General features: G+C 40.4%; 1 protein-coding gene across 1 annotated transcript in view; it reads right to left on the bottom strand.

Moving 5' to 3' along the window:
- ldlrad3 (low density lipoprotein receptor class A domain containing 3) overlaps nt 1-11,011 on the bottom strand; it is a 96,385-nt gene extending 85,374 nt beyond the window's left edge. Inside the window, exon 1 of the mRNA XM_080474708.1 lies at nt 10,275-11,011. Within this exon, the coding sequence (XP_080330834.1) occupies nt 10,275-10,329 (55 nt within the window). The 5' untranslated portion in view covers nt 10,330-11,011. The remainder of the gene's footprint in view (nt 1-10,274) is intronic.
- Between the last annotated feature and the right edge of the window lie 7,198 nt (nt 11,012-18,209).

The raw sequence follows: 18,209 nt of genomic DNA on the forward strand, positions 1-18,209 counted from the left end.
AGTCGTCCTCTCCTCACACCTTGTCATGCTTGGCTTAACACTCTTGCTCCCAGAAGTAGGGTTCAAAAATAAAGTTCGGAATGGCAGGCGATGTAAATATGGCATGTAATCTTCACACTTTAAAAAGAATCTGTCAGATTGTTATCACACAGCCACAAACAGATATACCGTGTTCATGGGAAAAAGGAATAGCAGTGCAGTGTGTAAATTTCACACTCCACAGCGCCACAATTATAACTGCGAGTTTCACTTCAGCAAATGGCTTGTTTCATGAGCCAGCGTTTCTTCGGCGTGAGTCTTTGGATTAGAGTTTAAACCTGACCTATCGTACAGCCCGACATTACTGCGCTGTGTAACAGATGGAGAAAAGAGTTCCACAAAAGGTCTCCGTGATCCTAAAGATTAATTTAATCCCCTAGATGAATGAATTAACAGTATCACTGCGCTTCTAAAACGAGATTCACCTACAATGTTATTGAGACAATTTGCATATTTATGACACAATGCTTGTGCTTACGCAACCACACTTGGTACACAAAAGAGATAAACATGGAAAATAAATGCCTTGTGTGATTGCAATCAAAAAGCCCTGTATCGTCGAAACAACAATTTTCCCCATGATTAGATGTTTCAAAAATTGCTTCTGATTTCAGAATCCAAAGCTGGTGGATTGAGTTAGGCCATTCAATAAAATGGAAACTGTGGGAGCTGTATCACAATTACAAAATAATTATGTATGAGGCTAAAGGTGTATCCACACAAAGGTTTAGTGCTGCATAATTATCACCCCAAGCATTTGGCAGCTGAGAATAAACTTTCAAAATAGGCACACACGTATGGCAGCATGGAAAACCAGAGAAAAAAGTATACTTTATTTCTGGTGGGATGTATATACATTAAACATCGCTTCATGGCTAAATGAGTGCTGAATTATTTATAAAGTAATTACACATGGAAAATAACAGTTATTGAATAAATTGATAATAAATATAATTTTGGAGGGCAGGTCAGTTACAAAGTGATGGAACTGTTATAAATGTTTTTTCTAAGACTATGGTTTGTCTTGGCAGCTTGTTAGTAAGTATCATTTGCAAAAACATCAAATCAGTGAATTTCTCTCAGCTCATAGGCTTACGGTTAGTCTTACACTTCATGCTTCGGGGTAACGTGGTATAGCACAACACTATCTGACATCACGGGCAGTATGAATGAACTGAAACCTCCAGGGTGCTGTATTTTTTTCAGGAATTGGAGCTGCTAATTTAGTCTCGCTTCGTTAGCTTGCTGGTATTTGGAAAACTGCACTTTAATATTTGGGTTTGTTGTTGTTAATAAACTGACCCCAAAGACCAAAGCTCATTAAATACAACATTCAGGGACTAATCTTGCATTTTTGCAAATATATTCATTTTAAATTTGGCGGAGTAATTTACAACTATTGATAGGGTAAAAACCCACAAATACACATTTATTTTATATGTTATGCTATGCTATGTTTTGCTATGTTGTTATGTTATGTTATGTGAAGATTCAACTATATATACAGTATATATATATATATATATAACAATCTCCACATCACATACATGTTTCACACAAGTATAATTGCCCTAATATCCCTGTTCCTATCCTTTTGTTGACCTTTAGGGTAGGGTTTGTTTAGTTTGACACAGGGTTGTTGGAATTTGAGCCCAAAATAGTCAGTGTACACATTGGCTGCCATGGTGGCTGTGAAGCACAGTACAGCAAATGACTGTTGATCACGGGGGACAGCAGGGGAGCCAGCTGTCAGAGTGCCAGGGTCCGTTCCCTGTCAGACAGCAGGCACAGCAACACAGGGGACACATACAACAGGTCGTTCTCCCACAGGAGGGACCTTGCAAAAGGATAAAAGTAGGTAATACCAAGGTGACTTGGCGAGATTGCTGTGTAAGCTCCAAACAAAATGATCCATTAACACTATAGCTGTCTTCCAATTGAAGGTTTGGATGCCTCGGAATACAACTGGACACTGAAGGTCAAGAGCTTCAAGGTAAAACGTTACAAAGACACACAACATTGAGTAGCACTTAAAAATGAAGAGAATTGCTTGACAGTTGCCTGCCTCCCCAAACAGCAAAGTTGCAATCATATAAAGAGAGCTGCCAAAGAAATCATATTATGAGGCGTAGGTATGCCTGATATAAGAGAAAAATTAGGAAGAGTGACCTTTACATGTCACCACACCAATCATCGAAGATTTCATCAAACCTTTTTTGGAAATTGCACCGACCATAACTTCCCTATGAACTTGACTTATTTCTTCTAGCCACCAAAATGTAATTAGTTCGTATCCAGAGGGAGTAAATTGTGTGTGCTAAAAAAGAAGAACCTCTTCAAGTGGTTGCCCAATTATCACTTTAACAAGATTGTGGCTTACAAAGACCCTCATTTAATTTAACAGACTCAATATCAATACAGTAATATCTGGTGTGGGAATATTGGAACAAGACCTACATACAAAGCCTGGACAGTTTTACCTTGTCCTTGTCATTTATTGTACAATTACTGAATTTTACTGCTCTGATGCACAAATAAATATTTTGATTATAGCATGAGTATAAGCAATTTAGTAGGAGAACGTTTCATAAGCTTATTAGAATTTGATTTATTACACTTAAAAAATCTACTACATTAAAGAACTATATTTTGGTTTATCCAGCTACAATTCAGGATACAGTCTCTCCACCAGATTAGTTTTCTCTGAATTAATTGTCACTGAGATAAACATCATTAAAAACCTTCGAAATGAGAGAGGTATAAACACACCAGACAGGTGGCCGGGCAGTCGGGCTGCGGATATTTCCCACAAATCTTTCCTTGTGAGCAGCGCAATCATGCACTTTAGTGTTTCCCTTCATGGTTATTGCAGTTTATGTACGTGACACAAATGACCAATTGACAAACTTTCATTCCAGCAGCTATTAGCTGACTTCAAATCAAATAAACGTTGAATGTCAGATGCATCTTCCCAGTTGATTTGTCTTTTGCATCAATTCCTGCTGAGCCAGAGAATGTTTTGCTACTTTGCAAAGACAATGGACGGGATGCTGAAGCACCACCCACCTCAATCTGCCCGGGGTGTCTTTCCCCGGGAGGAAATTGAAAAACAATGAGATATCGTTTAAGGTGAGAGGGGCTGTTTGAAGTGATAAGAGGAGCAGAGAGTGTGATTCTTTAAAAACATCTGAGGTTTTTGCAGTCATCAGACACCCTCGAGGGGTGCAGACAGGCATACCATTTTTTTAGGTTCACAACAGACCCGTGTAAAAATACACAGCAAAAATGCTATCCCTTTGTAGGAACGAGAGGGAGAGAGAGAGAGAGAGAGAGAGAGAGAGAGAGAGAGAGAGAGAGAGAGAGAGAGAGAGAGAGAGAGATTCTGCAATATAAAAAAAAAATCTCTCAGCCACAGTTTTAGAAATGGTCAGGAATATTCACTGGTGATGCATTACTTGCAAACAAACTTCTCAGCACATTTCAAGTTACCCTTTGGGCCTGGCGTCGCTCAAATCAATGTCTAGCACAAACTGTGCTCGTGGTTAAGCTCACTGGGAATCGGCTATAGATAGCTGAAAAAGTGCTGCCTGAAAGCATTGAGAAAACATCGTATGTGACTCATGTTCACCATGTCAAATGCTCATTGGTATGAAGCTGTGAACTGTTTTTCTAAACAACGTTCTTCTATAAATAAGCAGATTTATCTGAGGTCTGAAGTTGCCATCCAAGGACAAAGTGGATCGATGCAAAGCAACCGCGGGGGATTAAAAGAGCCTCCATCACCGCATGGCAAATTAGTTAAGATCAATCTTAAATCAATATTTAATGAGCTATCTCCCAACTTTTTCCAGTACATTTTACTCCTCTGTTTCCTTTGGCCTCCTTCAATCCACATACACCAGGGTTCATGAAATATTTAGCGTCATGACTTATAGATCAGAGATGCTCAGGACAGTGCAACCACACATTCCAAAGAGAAATATAATATGATTTACACCTACTGGTCAAAGTTTCTATTATGCACAAATGCCTTACTGATAAAAGCAATAAAACATAAAGTGCATAATGTGTAGTACTATTTGATGACTGATGAAGAGAAAACACAGGTACACACACACACAATATGTGCTTACAGTAGTTAAAGCTGCTCTGTTACCAAGGTCTGAAATGTGACTCCGGTCACATGGTTGTGTTTAACAGCCCCGGGAATTAAAGCCACACTGCAATGGCCTTTCTTAATCCCAGGCCTTCTTGGCACATGCAAGTATTGCTGGAAGCATCTCAACCATGTCAGCCAGGTCAGAAACACAACATCTTTCTTTCTTTCTTGGCTCAAAGACACGCAAAGATAAGCATGGGAACAGAGAGGTGTATTGGACCAGCCAGCCATCTCGGTGAAGCCACAGTGCAGAAACACAAAGCACAATGAGCAGGAGACAATGTGATTCTGTTTTCCTATTCAATGTGAGAAATGACCTGGATAGCCTGCCTATGGCTATGAATGAAAATACCCTCCCACCTGGCCCGTGTGTGTGCGGCCTTTTATCTCAGTCCAGGTAATGAAGCATGCAATAGTTTGGTTTAGTTTTTTACACAAGAAAATTGCAGATACAAAGTAACCCACACGTTTGCTCATGAATTGATAGTCATTTTCCAGACTGCACAGCAAATGTGTTTGGGATGAACTATCCACTTCACTGTTCCTCTCGGCGTGCATAACAGCAACATGCAAAGCATCAAGGTTTCATCCAAAATTCCTCACTGAAGCTAGAAAGAGGTTTGGCCATCTCCAAGGACTTATTGGTTCCCGACTGAAGCAAAAAAAGCTGTAACGCATATATAGAAATAGTGTTAAAAGCTTTAAATACAGGACATGTTCAAACTTAAGCCCACATTTCCAAATCTGTTGATTACCTGATGGACAGATTTGGGTGTGGGTTAAGTTTGAGTGTCTTTCTGTGTCGCCTTTACATGTTCTTTATATGAATAAAAAGGTTTTACTCCAGGTACTTCAATTTCCTCAATAGTTACAACAAAATGCCTTTGAGTATAAATGCAACAATCGGAACAAGAAATCTTTCATCTGTGTGTGCGTGTGTGTTACTCCAACTAAAAGAAAACATCAAAAGTACATGAAGGACATAAAAGAACATGTTTGCTCGTCTGAAATGATCCCTAGTTCTCTACACGTTCTAGAGCTCCTCAACAAACATTGACCTGGGCGAAGAACAATATGTAAACAAGGTAAACAGTAGCTTACACAGAAGAAGAAGGCCGACTGCTGACTGTAAACAAAATGCAAAATTGTAGAGGCTGTTTTTGATAGGATATGGAGACACACCTCATGCTTTGGTGAAATGTGAAATGGCCCAATACAGACAAGCCAGAAAAATATAAATGACCTCCCGGTAAGGTGTTGGTAACAAGACTGCATGTATACTGGGACAATGGCCAAACTGCCGTCAAGCTACAACCATAGCTCCACGACGAATTGTACACGGCTGCCTCTTTGTGTCTGTCCTGCAAATAACCAGTGGCCTGTCCTTGGTCTACGCTGCCTTAGCCCACCCATCGGATGGATGGATGGATGGATGGATGGATAAAATGTTGCACTTGGCGTATATCATTTAGTCACACAGCTCACTTGATTATTTCCCTTGAGCATCTGGTGAGTACCTTCCAGTACAAGCGATAATTGTTTTTACTAGGTACAAATAGGAGTTACAAAATGTGTGCAATCACATATCACAACCATAAACAGCTTGATTTTACTGATCCTCAACATGTTTGTATTTGAAAATGTCATTTGGTCCGTTTGTGGAAACTGACTAGAATATACTGGCCACTGAGTGTTTACTACTCTAAAAGGAATTATCGAATTGCAGATTGTTGCATCACTGCCTGCGGTCACTTTAGACAGAATACACAAACATAAAAATGTTTACTGAGGGATGAGTGAGGAACAGAGTAACAACCTGACAGCTGATGAATTGTTAACTAAGAACTCCGGGACAAGTCCGAATTGAGAACTAACCCAAGATGACACATCATGTATTCCGGTTATAAAACATTTCCTTACTACTTCAGGTTTATTTAAAAAAAAAAAAACTCCTATAATTTTGACCCCTTGAAGTATATCAGTCAGAGTTAAGTGATCAGATGAACTCATCAGCTTTTGTCGACTTTTAGGTGAAATCAGCGATCTGCCTTCGGGAGAATTTAACTGTAAATAATTAACCTGTGCAGCACATATTAAAGAGTGCTTGCCTCAAAAAGAACATGCAGAGTTGGACCATGAATGCACATCATTATCCAAGGTTTTAAAACCCTCCCGATGTTTCAATGCAGCACCCGAGGGTTTTGTTACAGCACACAGTGAAGCACTCACTTTCTAAATATATTAGGAATTTCAGCGTTTGCTAAGGCTCACGATGGCCACGTAAAGAATTATTACAGATTCGAGCTAAAATGATCATTATTTAAAACTAATAAGAAGTCCGGAAGCTGAATGAAGATGACAATTGTTCCTTAACAAAACATCCAATAATTCAGATTCTATCAATGATATAGTTCATCCCAGAGGATAACACTAATAACAGAGCATTACTGGCTATATAGTTCTTCATACAGAGCTATTCAGGAAGTGTCCTTCCAACCTTTTTCTTTGACAATCACTCAAACGTTTGTGTGTTATTAGACTGCCAACAATATTTACAGTCAAGCTATTCATACATTGAACATGACAGTTGCTGAAAATTCAGAATCTGCGATTGACTGCTTGGATAATTCAGGGAATATTATTGTATTCTTACATAACGGGATGACAATGTTTACAATGTAGACACCAAAAGAAAAGAAATCTACTATTCTTACATATTAAACCTATTTTCTTATCCCCACGCTGACTCTGCAAAGGCTGATAACATCTGCATGAATACATGCTTTTTTATGTGAAGCCATATCTCCAAATGCCACTACATATTGTGATTAACATTTTAATAAGTATTACCCAGGCACTAAAACCAAATTGATTTTGAATTTGCAAAAGACCTTTAATAATGTCTGGGTTAAATGTCAAATGAAATATACATTTTTTTTTTTTTTTTACACAATATCCCATTTATACCCTTATTGATAACAATTGGTCATTAATGAGTGTTGATATTAGATAAAACCAAGATCCTGTATGAACACAATACCGGTTTAAAACAGTTCATTAAGCTCTTTCCAGACTCAATACAGAAGCATGCACCAGCTGACATGTTTACCCTGGTCAGGTGTAATTTGTTATTGCAAAACTGACAACAAACAAGCAATGGAGGAGAAACCAAACTTTCAGTAACATTCTTGGAAAACAAAAAAAAAAAAACATTCTGACATTAATCATGGGCACATGCTGCTTTGCTCCAGTAGAGAAACCCGGAGTGGGCTTTGGCAGCTCACGATAAATCTCTGCTCCACGCCTCATGTAATCATATTTGCACTTCACTCTCACTGACATTTACAAAAACATATTTCTTTTTCACTCAAGACACTTTGACTTGTAAGAAATCATAGGTGTTGCTAATCATATAAAAGATGGTCCTATTATTTTTCAGTGTCTCTTTAGGCAATAACTATGTGACAGTCCACAATATTAAGCCGGAGGCCGCTTGAAGGAAAAACAAAGTCCTAATTCAATTGGGAAACATGATTCTTACTGTTTATGACCCTAAATCAATAGGATGACACCTTTTGCGGAACTATGTCACAACTATATCGCAGGACATCCAATCTCCTGGACTAGGACCAACCCGGTGAACTCGGTCGTTTGTTCCACAGGCAAAGGGCCAAAAGTCAATGGTGTGACACACTAAGGCATCAGAAACAAAGCATACCTATACCCCTCAGTAAAAAAAAAATATTTTAACACTGCAGCCTACCTCAAAGCATTTGTTATTTTATACTTGTAAAAGTATCTCAATGTAAAGCACCAGGCTGGTGTTTCATTCCTACAACCTTTTCATGGATGTCTGACAAACAAGTGGACTGAACCATATTTGATAAACAAGCCCTGATCAATTTTGAATGCAAATAAAGCTTGAACAATTGGAGAACTGTAACACTGTGAACGCGGCATTGGCAAAAGACCTGAAAATACAGCCGGCCAATAATGTGACGGCCATAAAAAGCACGGTATCCAATAGTTCTAGCACACTCTTTTATTTATATAATTACATTTACGAGAAACTTTAGGTTACTAATTGGCTTCAAATGCATGTTTTTGCACTGTGGAAGAAAACCAGAGAACCCACAGCAAACTCACGCCTATAAACCAAGAATATTCTCACGAACATCTTCGGAATAATCACATCGCCTGGTGAAAAATAACCCACAAGCCTCCCACATGTATCTGACAGTTTTCTGCCCGACACACAGCATTGTTGAGGAAGGGATGATCGTTCAATCACAGAATAATACTAGACATAGTGTAAGCCCAGCAAATGTTATGTTTACACCTTCGAGAAAAAGGTTAAAAATGCCAGGGTTCTCAGGAAGTGGACTAGAATGCAAAATTCCTTCTTTTTTCAACGTTGGTTCACACACTGCGCCTCAAGTCGGAAAACCTTGTTAGAGCTGTGTTAGCTACATCTCTGTTTAGTTATAAACAATGCCTCGTAACGTACTGGTACGTGATGACCTCAAATTATTACAAACTTCAACAACTACAGCATGTGTTAAACACCCTTTCAAGGAATGTGTTCGATAGCAGATAAATAGCTGAATAATCAAACACAGTAACTCTGTATTGTTGTCATAAGAAAGGATTGTTATTAATTCTATTAAAGACCCTAAACCTGGGTTCAACAACCTTTTTAAAGAGCAACATCAAGAGTTAATGAGTAACATGTGGAAAATGACACAAAATTCCTGAATGATTAGGGTTTTTCAGCTTTGGCACACAAACAGTAAATATTCATAAGGGAGCCCCATGCATGGTGCAGTGGTTATACATTTAAACATGCATCAACGTCTGTTTCTCTTCGTCTTAACTGTTTGGTAACGATCTTTTGTGAATGTTTCGAATGAGTGAGCACATTTATGGAAAAGCTCCCTGTTGTAATTTGGACCACTTTGGTGATATACTTTAGGAAAACTTTTTAGGAACTCCTATGTTCAAATATTGTTCATACCGTCACTATTATGTAGAACATGGACTGCAGTCTACTCACAAGGTCCCTTGAGGGCTTCCAGATGCCTGCAGACATAACATTGTCTACCTTGTTGTAAACCTTGTTAAAAAATCCATCCATCCAACACCTATATCACTTAATCTAATTCAGGGTTGTGATGGGTTGGAGCCAATCCCAGCGAACAATGTGCAAAAGCACTGGTCAAGCACAGAGAAATAGCTCTGTGGATCTATGGATCACCAGGAATCAAGCACATGTTTTGGACCTGACTGGTAAAAACAAACAAACAAACAAACAACATGCACAGGGAGATCATCTAGTACACACAGGACAACATACTCAACCTACTGCCTTTGTCCACACGTGCATGACAATACAGGTGGCCTCCAAAGAAATTCACAGTTTGCACTCATTGGAAACTGGATCAGCCACTGATTTTGAATACCAGGTAGCATCTGCATGCTTCAGAGGGCTAAAGGGGCAACAGGCTGTCCTAAGTATAAACTGCAGTGTTCAAGTGTCCTCCAGCTGCCAGGGAGAGGGCTGCAGAACAGATTGACTTGTCAGCGCTCAACTGTCAACTAGCGCTCACTCAGAACTGAGTCACTCACACACACACACACACACACACACACACACACACACACACACACACACACACACACACACACACACACACACACACACACACACACACACACAGTGAATGAACGGTGTTTCCTCTCAAAAATATTCCCAATCTTAAAGTGTTTCTATTCTATTCTATTCTATTCTATTCTATTCTATTCTATTCCATTTTATTCTAAAACTCAGCTGACACGGCTGCCAGCACCTCAAATTCCGAGATTAAAAAAGAAAAGAAAAAGAAAAGCAATTTCTTCCGATGGAAAAGCAAAGTCCGACAACTTTTCAGTGGAAAGTTTGCGGTAACTCGTCGAAGTGGAGGAGAAGGAAGCACTGAAGAGATTTTGCATCGCCCCCTCTTCCTCCAAGCCACCGTGCTGGAGAGGAGGGTGTCCGCGCCTTGACAACAAGCCGACGTTCCCCGAAAAACAAACTTACCAACAGTTCTGGAGCCTGAACCCGAGCCCAGCAGGAGGTACCAGATCCACATCATACGGTCGCCTTTCTGCCCCCGGCCTAGTACTACTGTCCTGCCCCGCTACGGGGCCAAAAACTGGGGGCAAAAAGAGAGACAGAAAGCAAGAAGGGAAAAAAAAACAAAAAAAAACCCCTCCGATGCAGCAGCTCCGGTCAGTTTGACTTTTAAAGTTGAGCTGTTTGGTCGAACTCGGCGGGTTCGCGCTGGGACAGCGGTACGCCGTCCGGTGTGGGGAGGGAGGGGGGGCAGCTGGAGCTCTGGAGGGGCTTTTGGTGGCGGCAGGCAGGCTGTGGAGTCGGTCTCTGGTGTGCTGCTTGTGCTGAGAGAGGCGGAGTCGGAGGCAGGGAGCCGGAGAGCCGGAGAGCCGGAGAGCAGAGGTCGACCGGTCCGAGCAGAGGACCCAAGGAGCGGGCGAAGCGCCGCAAACTGCTCCGTTAGAAAAACCAAAAACAACGCTTCATTTCGCGAATGCAACAAACTCATTCCTGTGCTGATAAGTTCAGCAAAATAAATATACTTTATCATGAGTTTGCTGCAGTTTAGACCAAATATTGACTAACACGTCACATCAGCCTATTAATCTGTGGCATTGGATGATAGACGAAATCACTTAAAAACTAATCGTACTCAGGTCAAACCTTTTTCAAAAACCACACGGATAATTCAAATTTGTGTATTCGTGCCAGTCGTATCAATCCAGACAGAAGTTCATGCCGTATATTTTATTTACTTTTCACGCGTGTCTCATCGCGACGTCAATCACCTGTCAAATCACCTGGAGTGACACCTGAGATGTCCAATCAGATTTCAGGGGTGACCGGCGCGACCAGCGTCTAGCCCCGCCCACCCGGTTCACCCGGTCGTGAGCTCGAAACTTGCTTCAGGTTTAATTTTTCTTTGATACAACCTGTTCCTTGACAGAACCTTGATTTACTTTAATAATATTCAAAGTTTATTGAAAGATGCCTCATTTATATGGATATAAAAGTCATGTATTAAGCCAAATATTATAATTTTGTAAACAAAAACACAAATTCAGACAGGTTTTTTTTAAAGGGACTCAACATGTTCTATTAGTAAACATATGACATAATATTGTTGATTATTGTGATAACGTTGTGATTTGCATTGATACAAACTCCTAAGTTGACGTACTTAGCCCTTTAATGTAATTTACACCAGCTGTCACTGGGCCAACCGGGTTTTAGAAGGAGAATAATTAGCTTTGGTCTTTAGTGGAACGTCTTTTTGGTCTCTTTGGTCATTTTTGTGCTTTGAGATTGCCATATTAATAGATTTTCAATATATTGTGCAGCCTCACCTAAAATAATCTCTTTTCCACAACCAAAGGCACAGAAATGTTTTTAAAATCACTGGAATGCAATGATAGATTTGAAAAGAGGGATATTATTTAGTTGTTAATCACCTAGATTTTCTCACAGAACAGGAAGTATTTGAGAGTTAATTAAACAGAAAAAAATAAAAAAAAGTCATTTTGAGTTGCTCTTCATTTTAGAAATCCAGCTTTAACAAAATGTTCTTCTCTTCTTACCGAATAATGTAAATGATGAAACAGCAGCCAATATCCCAAAATATTAGGTTTTGAAGCAATGCTGCTTTTTATGAATCTAGAAATATAGTCCAAACAGTATGCGATAAGTAGATATGTCCAGGCAAAGGAGGATGTTTGGTCACACTACTGTATAACCAACATATGAAAGAGCTATGAGCATTCACAGAATACCATCAGCGTATCACCTCTCCTGCAAACCACACCAGTCTGGATCAGCCCCAATATAACTGATACCAAAGATTTTTCTTGGGTAAGGTTGCAGATCTGTATGTGTTTTCAACGGGGAATGAAAGTCATTTGAAACTGTGAAAACTAGATATGGAGGATGAACAGATGGCACAGGGGAAAACTATCTGGAGCAATCTTTTAACAGATGGTTAGCCTTGATGAAAGTTGAAAGAGGGAAATACTTGCAGAAAATCAAAGCATGGAGGACTTTGTGGTGTTGGTAAAAAAAAAAGCATAGTATAGCACACAGAGAAGGATTTCTTCATTTTCATTGTATTTCTGGTCAGCTTCCTCCTCACAGTGAAGAATTTAATATTTAAACAGCCAGTGCTCTGTCCAAGCACAGATACACAACACATACGAAATACGGACAGAAAGTATGAAACAGCAGCCATCCTGACAATTTATGTTGGATTCATTTAGAAAGTAGCAGGGAGAAGGATGGAGGGACAGGAGGCTTCACCTTTCAAACGTCTCCCGTCTTTATCATGCAACTGCAGCTGGATGCAAACAGGCAACCTCACGTCAAACAAACCCGGTTCTTTTGATAGCATGCTAACCTTGAGGCATATGATTGGGATGAGTCCCAATATCACACTCCACCAGCTCACTTTATATTCATCCACACACTGGCTTATCAAGCCAAAGCCCTGCACAGACTCAAACTCCGAGGGGAGGGTCTTGGCATGTCACTTGGATCTGTCGAAACTTTTGTCAAAGATTCCAACTTGATAGCTTCTGCGGGTGTTGTTGTCCTCACATTCCCCTGTGTTCTGCCTGTGGGGGACTATTTTGTCCTGCTGGATGCATATGTGCACCAAGTAACTACCGCTGAATAGCTGGCAGACATTGGATATATTTTATTGATTGCCACATTTAACAAAGGCAGACACAAGTCTCCTTGACCACAAATTCTAAATATAATCAACACTAATAAAACTTAATGCTTGTTGAAGAGGAAGACAATTTGTCAGTCAATGTTAAGTGGATTTTTATTCTGCTCCCCTGGAGTTATCATTAATGTTAATGCTGAGCTGTCTTAGAAATCATACAGGCGGATCCATGAACCAGAATGCTATAATCAGTTTTTTTGGGGGGTCTGCACCAGGGGGCCACAAGGTAAAAGAGTAGAAAAGTGCTCAAATACATTACTGATTGACACAGTGTTTCAGTAATGCCCATCAATTAGTTTAGACTATCTATAAACAGCTCAGACCTAATTAGCCGCTGGCCAACAAATGGACTCATTAGGGGACATTAAACTCTAATATGAAGGTTGTTATTGACTTAATCGCAGAAGAAACCTAATTAGTGGCCAAATTTGGAAAATGACTCTGAGGTAGACGATGGGATCTGTAAAAAGGGGGGAGTATCACAACCTGGAATGACTTTGCCTGTGGGAGAGTGGTGGCACTGAGAAACAGATTCAGCCAGAGATGGAGCGAGAGGTAAGAGAATGTATAACACAAAGAGAGCACGAGTGTGAGTGTGTGTGTGTGTGTGTGTGTGTGTGTGTGTGTGGCTGTGGAAAGAGAAAACAACACTAACAGAGCAGTGGGGGAAAGAGAATGAGTAAGAAAGCCAGCGGCAAGAAAAGCATCAGGAGGTGGATGAGGAAAGTGACTGTAGCTGAAGCTGGTGTGGCAATAAAGAAGTGAAGGAAAAAAACGGGGGGAACAATGTGATGGAAGCTGATAAAGAACGGGTGACGGAATGCATTTGAACAAAATGCTGTTTAAAACTTTAAAGCGGTAGTTCAGGCTGTGAGAACGGGACCTGTATGAGGCACTTATTCACAGTCATTGTATAGCTGCAGTGGAGGATAATCGTCACATCCCTGTTCTGAGACGAATTCAACTGCAGAGGCAAAGCAGTGTTTTACTCTGAACAAGGTCATCGACAAAACTTGTCTAGACAACCGAAAAAAACTTAAATATATATGTAGAACATTCTGCATACTTTACAATAACATCAAGCTGCACTTATTAAGTGAAACTGGGACGGTTCAGACAGAATAAGTGCTATTATTTACCACTGAAACACTTTACAGCTCCATCGCTCGCCTCACATTTGGACGTGTAGATTTACAGTAGCAACAAAAACATGCAGGAAAACTTTTGTCTTGTTTCGCAGCAATCAGCGGTTTAGTGGCGGCACTTATTTGTGTTGGCGGGGGAAAAAAAAAAAGAAACGATTAAAGGAACACATCATAGCTTTTTCATTTTTATTGCCGCCAACGAAAAAATACCATTAGTATAACTGTTGTATAAAAGGAATATCCTACTCATCTTGCTTCTGTTGTGCTATATACACAAGCGCCCCTGGAATTAACAGCAGCCCTGCTTAAATTCAGTACAACAGCGCTCTCTCCTCGATCATATTGCTTAATTGCACTCTTCATAGCCACCACATTCCTTTGACAAAAGCTCTGATGCTTCAACACATTAGTTCAGATGCGAACTTAAACCAAAGTCACCTCTGCAACATAAAAGAACGAGCCAGCCAAGGCAGCAGCCAATCAGTAAGCAATATGCTCAGAAATGTAGAATTACAGCTCTTTACTTGAATTTCTGACACTCTGAAGGGATTTAATGGGTTTCGTTCCTCCCCACTAATTGCTGGCAGATGAACGTTAAGCAGGGGTTTTAAACACATGGCCCGTGAGTCAAAACTGGCCCGGCAGATGATGCAACGCGGCCTGTGGGAGTACATGCAGTTTCTAAATGCATTCTGAAGGATGTAGTTATTGCACAGCCTTTTGTCATTAGACCCATGAGACTTTTGCACCAAAAGACATAGTTACAAATGGAGAATCTTGACATGCATTTATGTGTCAAATGATATTGATTTGCTTTGCAGTGTCTTCTGTGAGTTTTATGTAATCCATCTAATTGCTGTCTCTGTTCACGTCTGTATTATGTTCAGCTTTCATGTGAATACATTGGCCTGAGGATAAACCTCATACCCTGCAGATAAGGCATTAGTGATAGGTGAGTCCTCCACACCTATGAACTGACCCTTTAAGAAGCAACTTCATGTTAGAAGAATTACACGCATGCCATAGAGTATTACAGAAAGTAAATAACCTGTTACTTAGCCATCAAGAGTATTGGTCCTGTTTCGGTGAGAGCCCGGGTTATTAATCAGTTTATCTAACAAGATTGTGGATTGAGGGCAAGAGAGCAATAATATAGCTCCTGAGAGCTTCACGGTGACACGTCCTTGTCATGTCAGACTGCTGTCAAGGTATCCGGCATGAAATGCAGAGGCTCCTCAAGGACTGGCAATGGCAGGTTCGCTCTCTAGTGTGAGTCTGTCGACATTCATCCTATATTTAATAACCACCGTAACAATGTGAAGGACATCACTGTTTGTGGCTGTGTACGTCAGAAAGCATGAGTGGAAAAAAAAAAAAAAGGAAAACAAGACATGTGGAGGAACAATGCATCAGTGATTTGCGCAAGCGTCTCTGCTGTCCCATTGATAATTTGATTTTAGTGGCGAATGTTAAGCACAACACTCATCTACTTACTAACCAGCATTGCACATTGCATCACAGTGCACTCTCAATCATAGCTATGCACTCATGCAGAGCTTTGACCACACCCAGGCTCTTTTATGCTCGACCAAATGCTTTAATGGAATAATCCTTTAATTATGTAATCAATGCCATGCTCCTTTGACGTTAGTTAGCAAACCTGACGTCTCGTCTGTCGGTGCTGCAGGAACATTAGATAGGCATCAGCAATTGAATCAGAGGGAGACGTACTGGGGTACGTGCGTGTGTGTGTGTCTGTGTGTGTGTGTGTGTGTGTGTGTGTGTGTGTGTGTGTGTGTGTGTGTGTGTGTGTGTGTGTGTGTGTGTGTGTGTGTGTGTGTGTGTGTGTGTGTGTGGGCGTGCGTGCGTGCGTGCGTGTGTTTGTGCCGACTAGCAGCTGTCAATCTATAGAGTCCAGGCTGAGAATGAAATGAGGAACAGATATTGATTCGGGATTTCAGAGGCAGGGGCCAATCACAGCTTGAGCGAGAAATGCCTGAAGCATCAACAATTACTTTCCTAATTAATCTAAACAAAATGATGTACAGACAGAGAGGGGTTGCATAGCAAACTAAGAATATACGGATGATCAGAAAAACAACATTAAAAGCGTCAGCCTAATGATAGCAAACACTCTTTAAGATTGACTATGTAATATTGGAGAAAAGTAGACCATCATGATGACAATTCAAATTAGCACAATGAGTGCAGTAATAATATAGTAATTCACTGTAATGCTTTGCATTTCCACTTTTTTATTACCAAAGCGTATAAGAGAAAACGGCCCTGAGACATAACAACATATTGACTGTATTTTAACATAAAACAGAAGGAGTCAGGATATACTCTGGAGAAAACTGCTTTCAAGGCCACAGCAGTCCATTATCACTTCCTGTCTCCAAACAACAAGCGGAGGCGTTTCTACCTTAAACAAGGTCGAGTGATGACCAATCGTCTCTCACTTACACACACAATTAACAGATGATTAGCTGTAAGTATTCGTCAAGTTGTGACCACTCAGATTTGATCCTTTTTTCCAGGAAAAATATAAAGTATAGAATGCCTTGTACAACCTTATATGCCACTCTAAATGATGGAAAAATTATCAATTGAGTTAAAACCGTGGTTGATCCGAGGGAACTGAGCCACCAGGGGCAGCTTGTCAGAATAAGACCGTCCTCTGTGTGAGTGTGTATTTTGACACAGTGGTGCTCCGAGCTAAATGCAACGGGGTAGAGGTAGCTGGGAATGTTATTAGTATTGCAAGTATTAGTTCAGAAACTAGTATTGAACAAACTCAAATTCAGACCTGGAGGCATTTTAATTAAATTTGTGGATAACCAAATTATAAATGTCATGACTGAATTTCATTGCATGAGCCAGTAACTTTTGTTCTCAGACTGTTAGTGTGCTTAGTGATACCATATGTCAGGTGATCCCCAAAGGTTCCCAAGTGACAATCCGTGAAAAGATTCACCTGGCAGTAATTCCACTGGGAAAAGTCAAAGAATCACCAGCATCATGGTAGTCACCCTCAGTGGGAAGCAAATACATATATAGAGCATTGTAACGTCTATTCAACTGTCAAACTATTTCATACACGATTGACGAACCTCAGGGTGGTGCTAGAGGAAATGTCAGGGCGATCACTCAAATGTTCAAGATTCATCCCATGGGTGGTTTGAATATCTGTGTCAAATTCAAAGTTTCTCAGCATACGTCAGCCTCGATCACAGAGGAGCCACATCGCCAGACAAAAGTGTTCCTGCTTTGTTCAGACATAATGTTTGGAGTTCCTTATGACCAGTGACTGCTTATGTTCATAGAAGAAATGTTTGTTTTAACTGTGTCGATGAATGTAGCATTTTAATACACTACAAAGCTCCATAAACTGAGAGTGAGGAGAGTAATCATGCACACAGAGTACAACATCAGTAATAATGTTACTGTATTTTATGTTACAGAGCTGCTGCTTTGGGTTGCATTGCCCTGACAAATAAGGCCATGAGGATAACAGAAAATACTTTTTTATCTGGATTATTATTTTTTTTTGTTGCTGTTGTTTAATCCCCCTGGTCACCGGTTGACTTGCAAAAAGTCGGTTCAAATTGCATCCATAACAAAATGGACCTTTTTGCATTACTCTGGACTCTTCACAAGCCTGGGTAAACATGACTTATTGCACAGACGAAATCTAATAAAATATTGAAGACGTGAAGGTATGGGGGTGTCACAGAGAATGAGGAAGAGGGTGGAGGAAAAGAGAAGGACAAATAAGAGAGTTGAGGGCGAGAAGGTCATGTGATGGAGTTAGGCCAGGATGAAAAGAGGCACCCGTGCTCCCAGCAGGCTTGGCCTGTTTTATAGCAATCATTTTGGCTTGGCCCAACTGCTCACACCCGCAGGCTGCTTTTATTTAGTGGACCACCAACTGTCGCAGGTGCTGTTTTTTTTTTTTTTTTTATGGGCCAAAGTGGGCCACTCATTCCCTGCCTCCCTGCCTCGGCTTGGCCCTACTCTGCATTTTTTTCATCAGAGTGCTCAGAGCTATTTTTG

This window comes from Lipophrys pholis (genome assembly GCF_963383615.2).
Source record: "Lipophrys pholis genome assembly, chromosome: 11".
Classification (NCBI taxonomy): Eukaryota; Metazoa; Chordata; class Actinopteri; order Blenniiformes; family Blenniidae; genus Lipophrys; species Lipophrys pholis.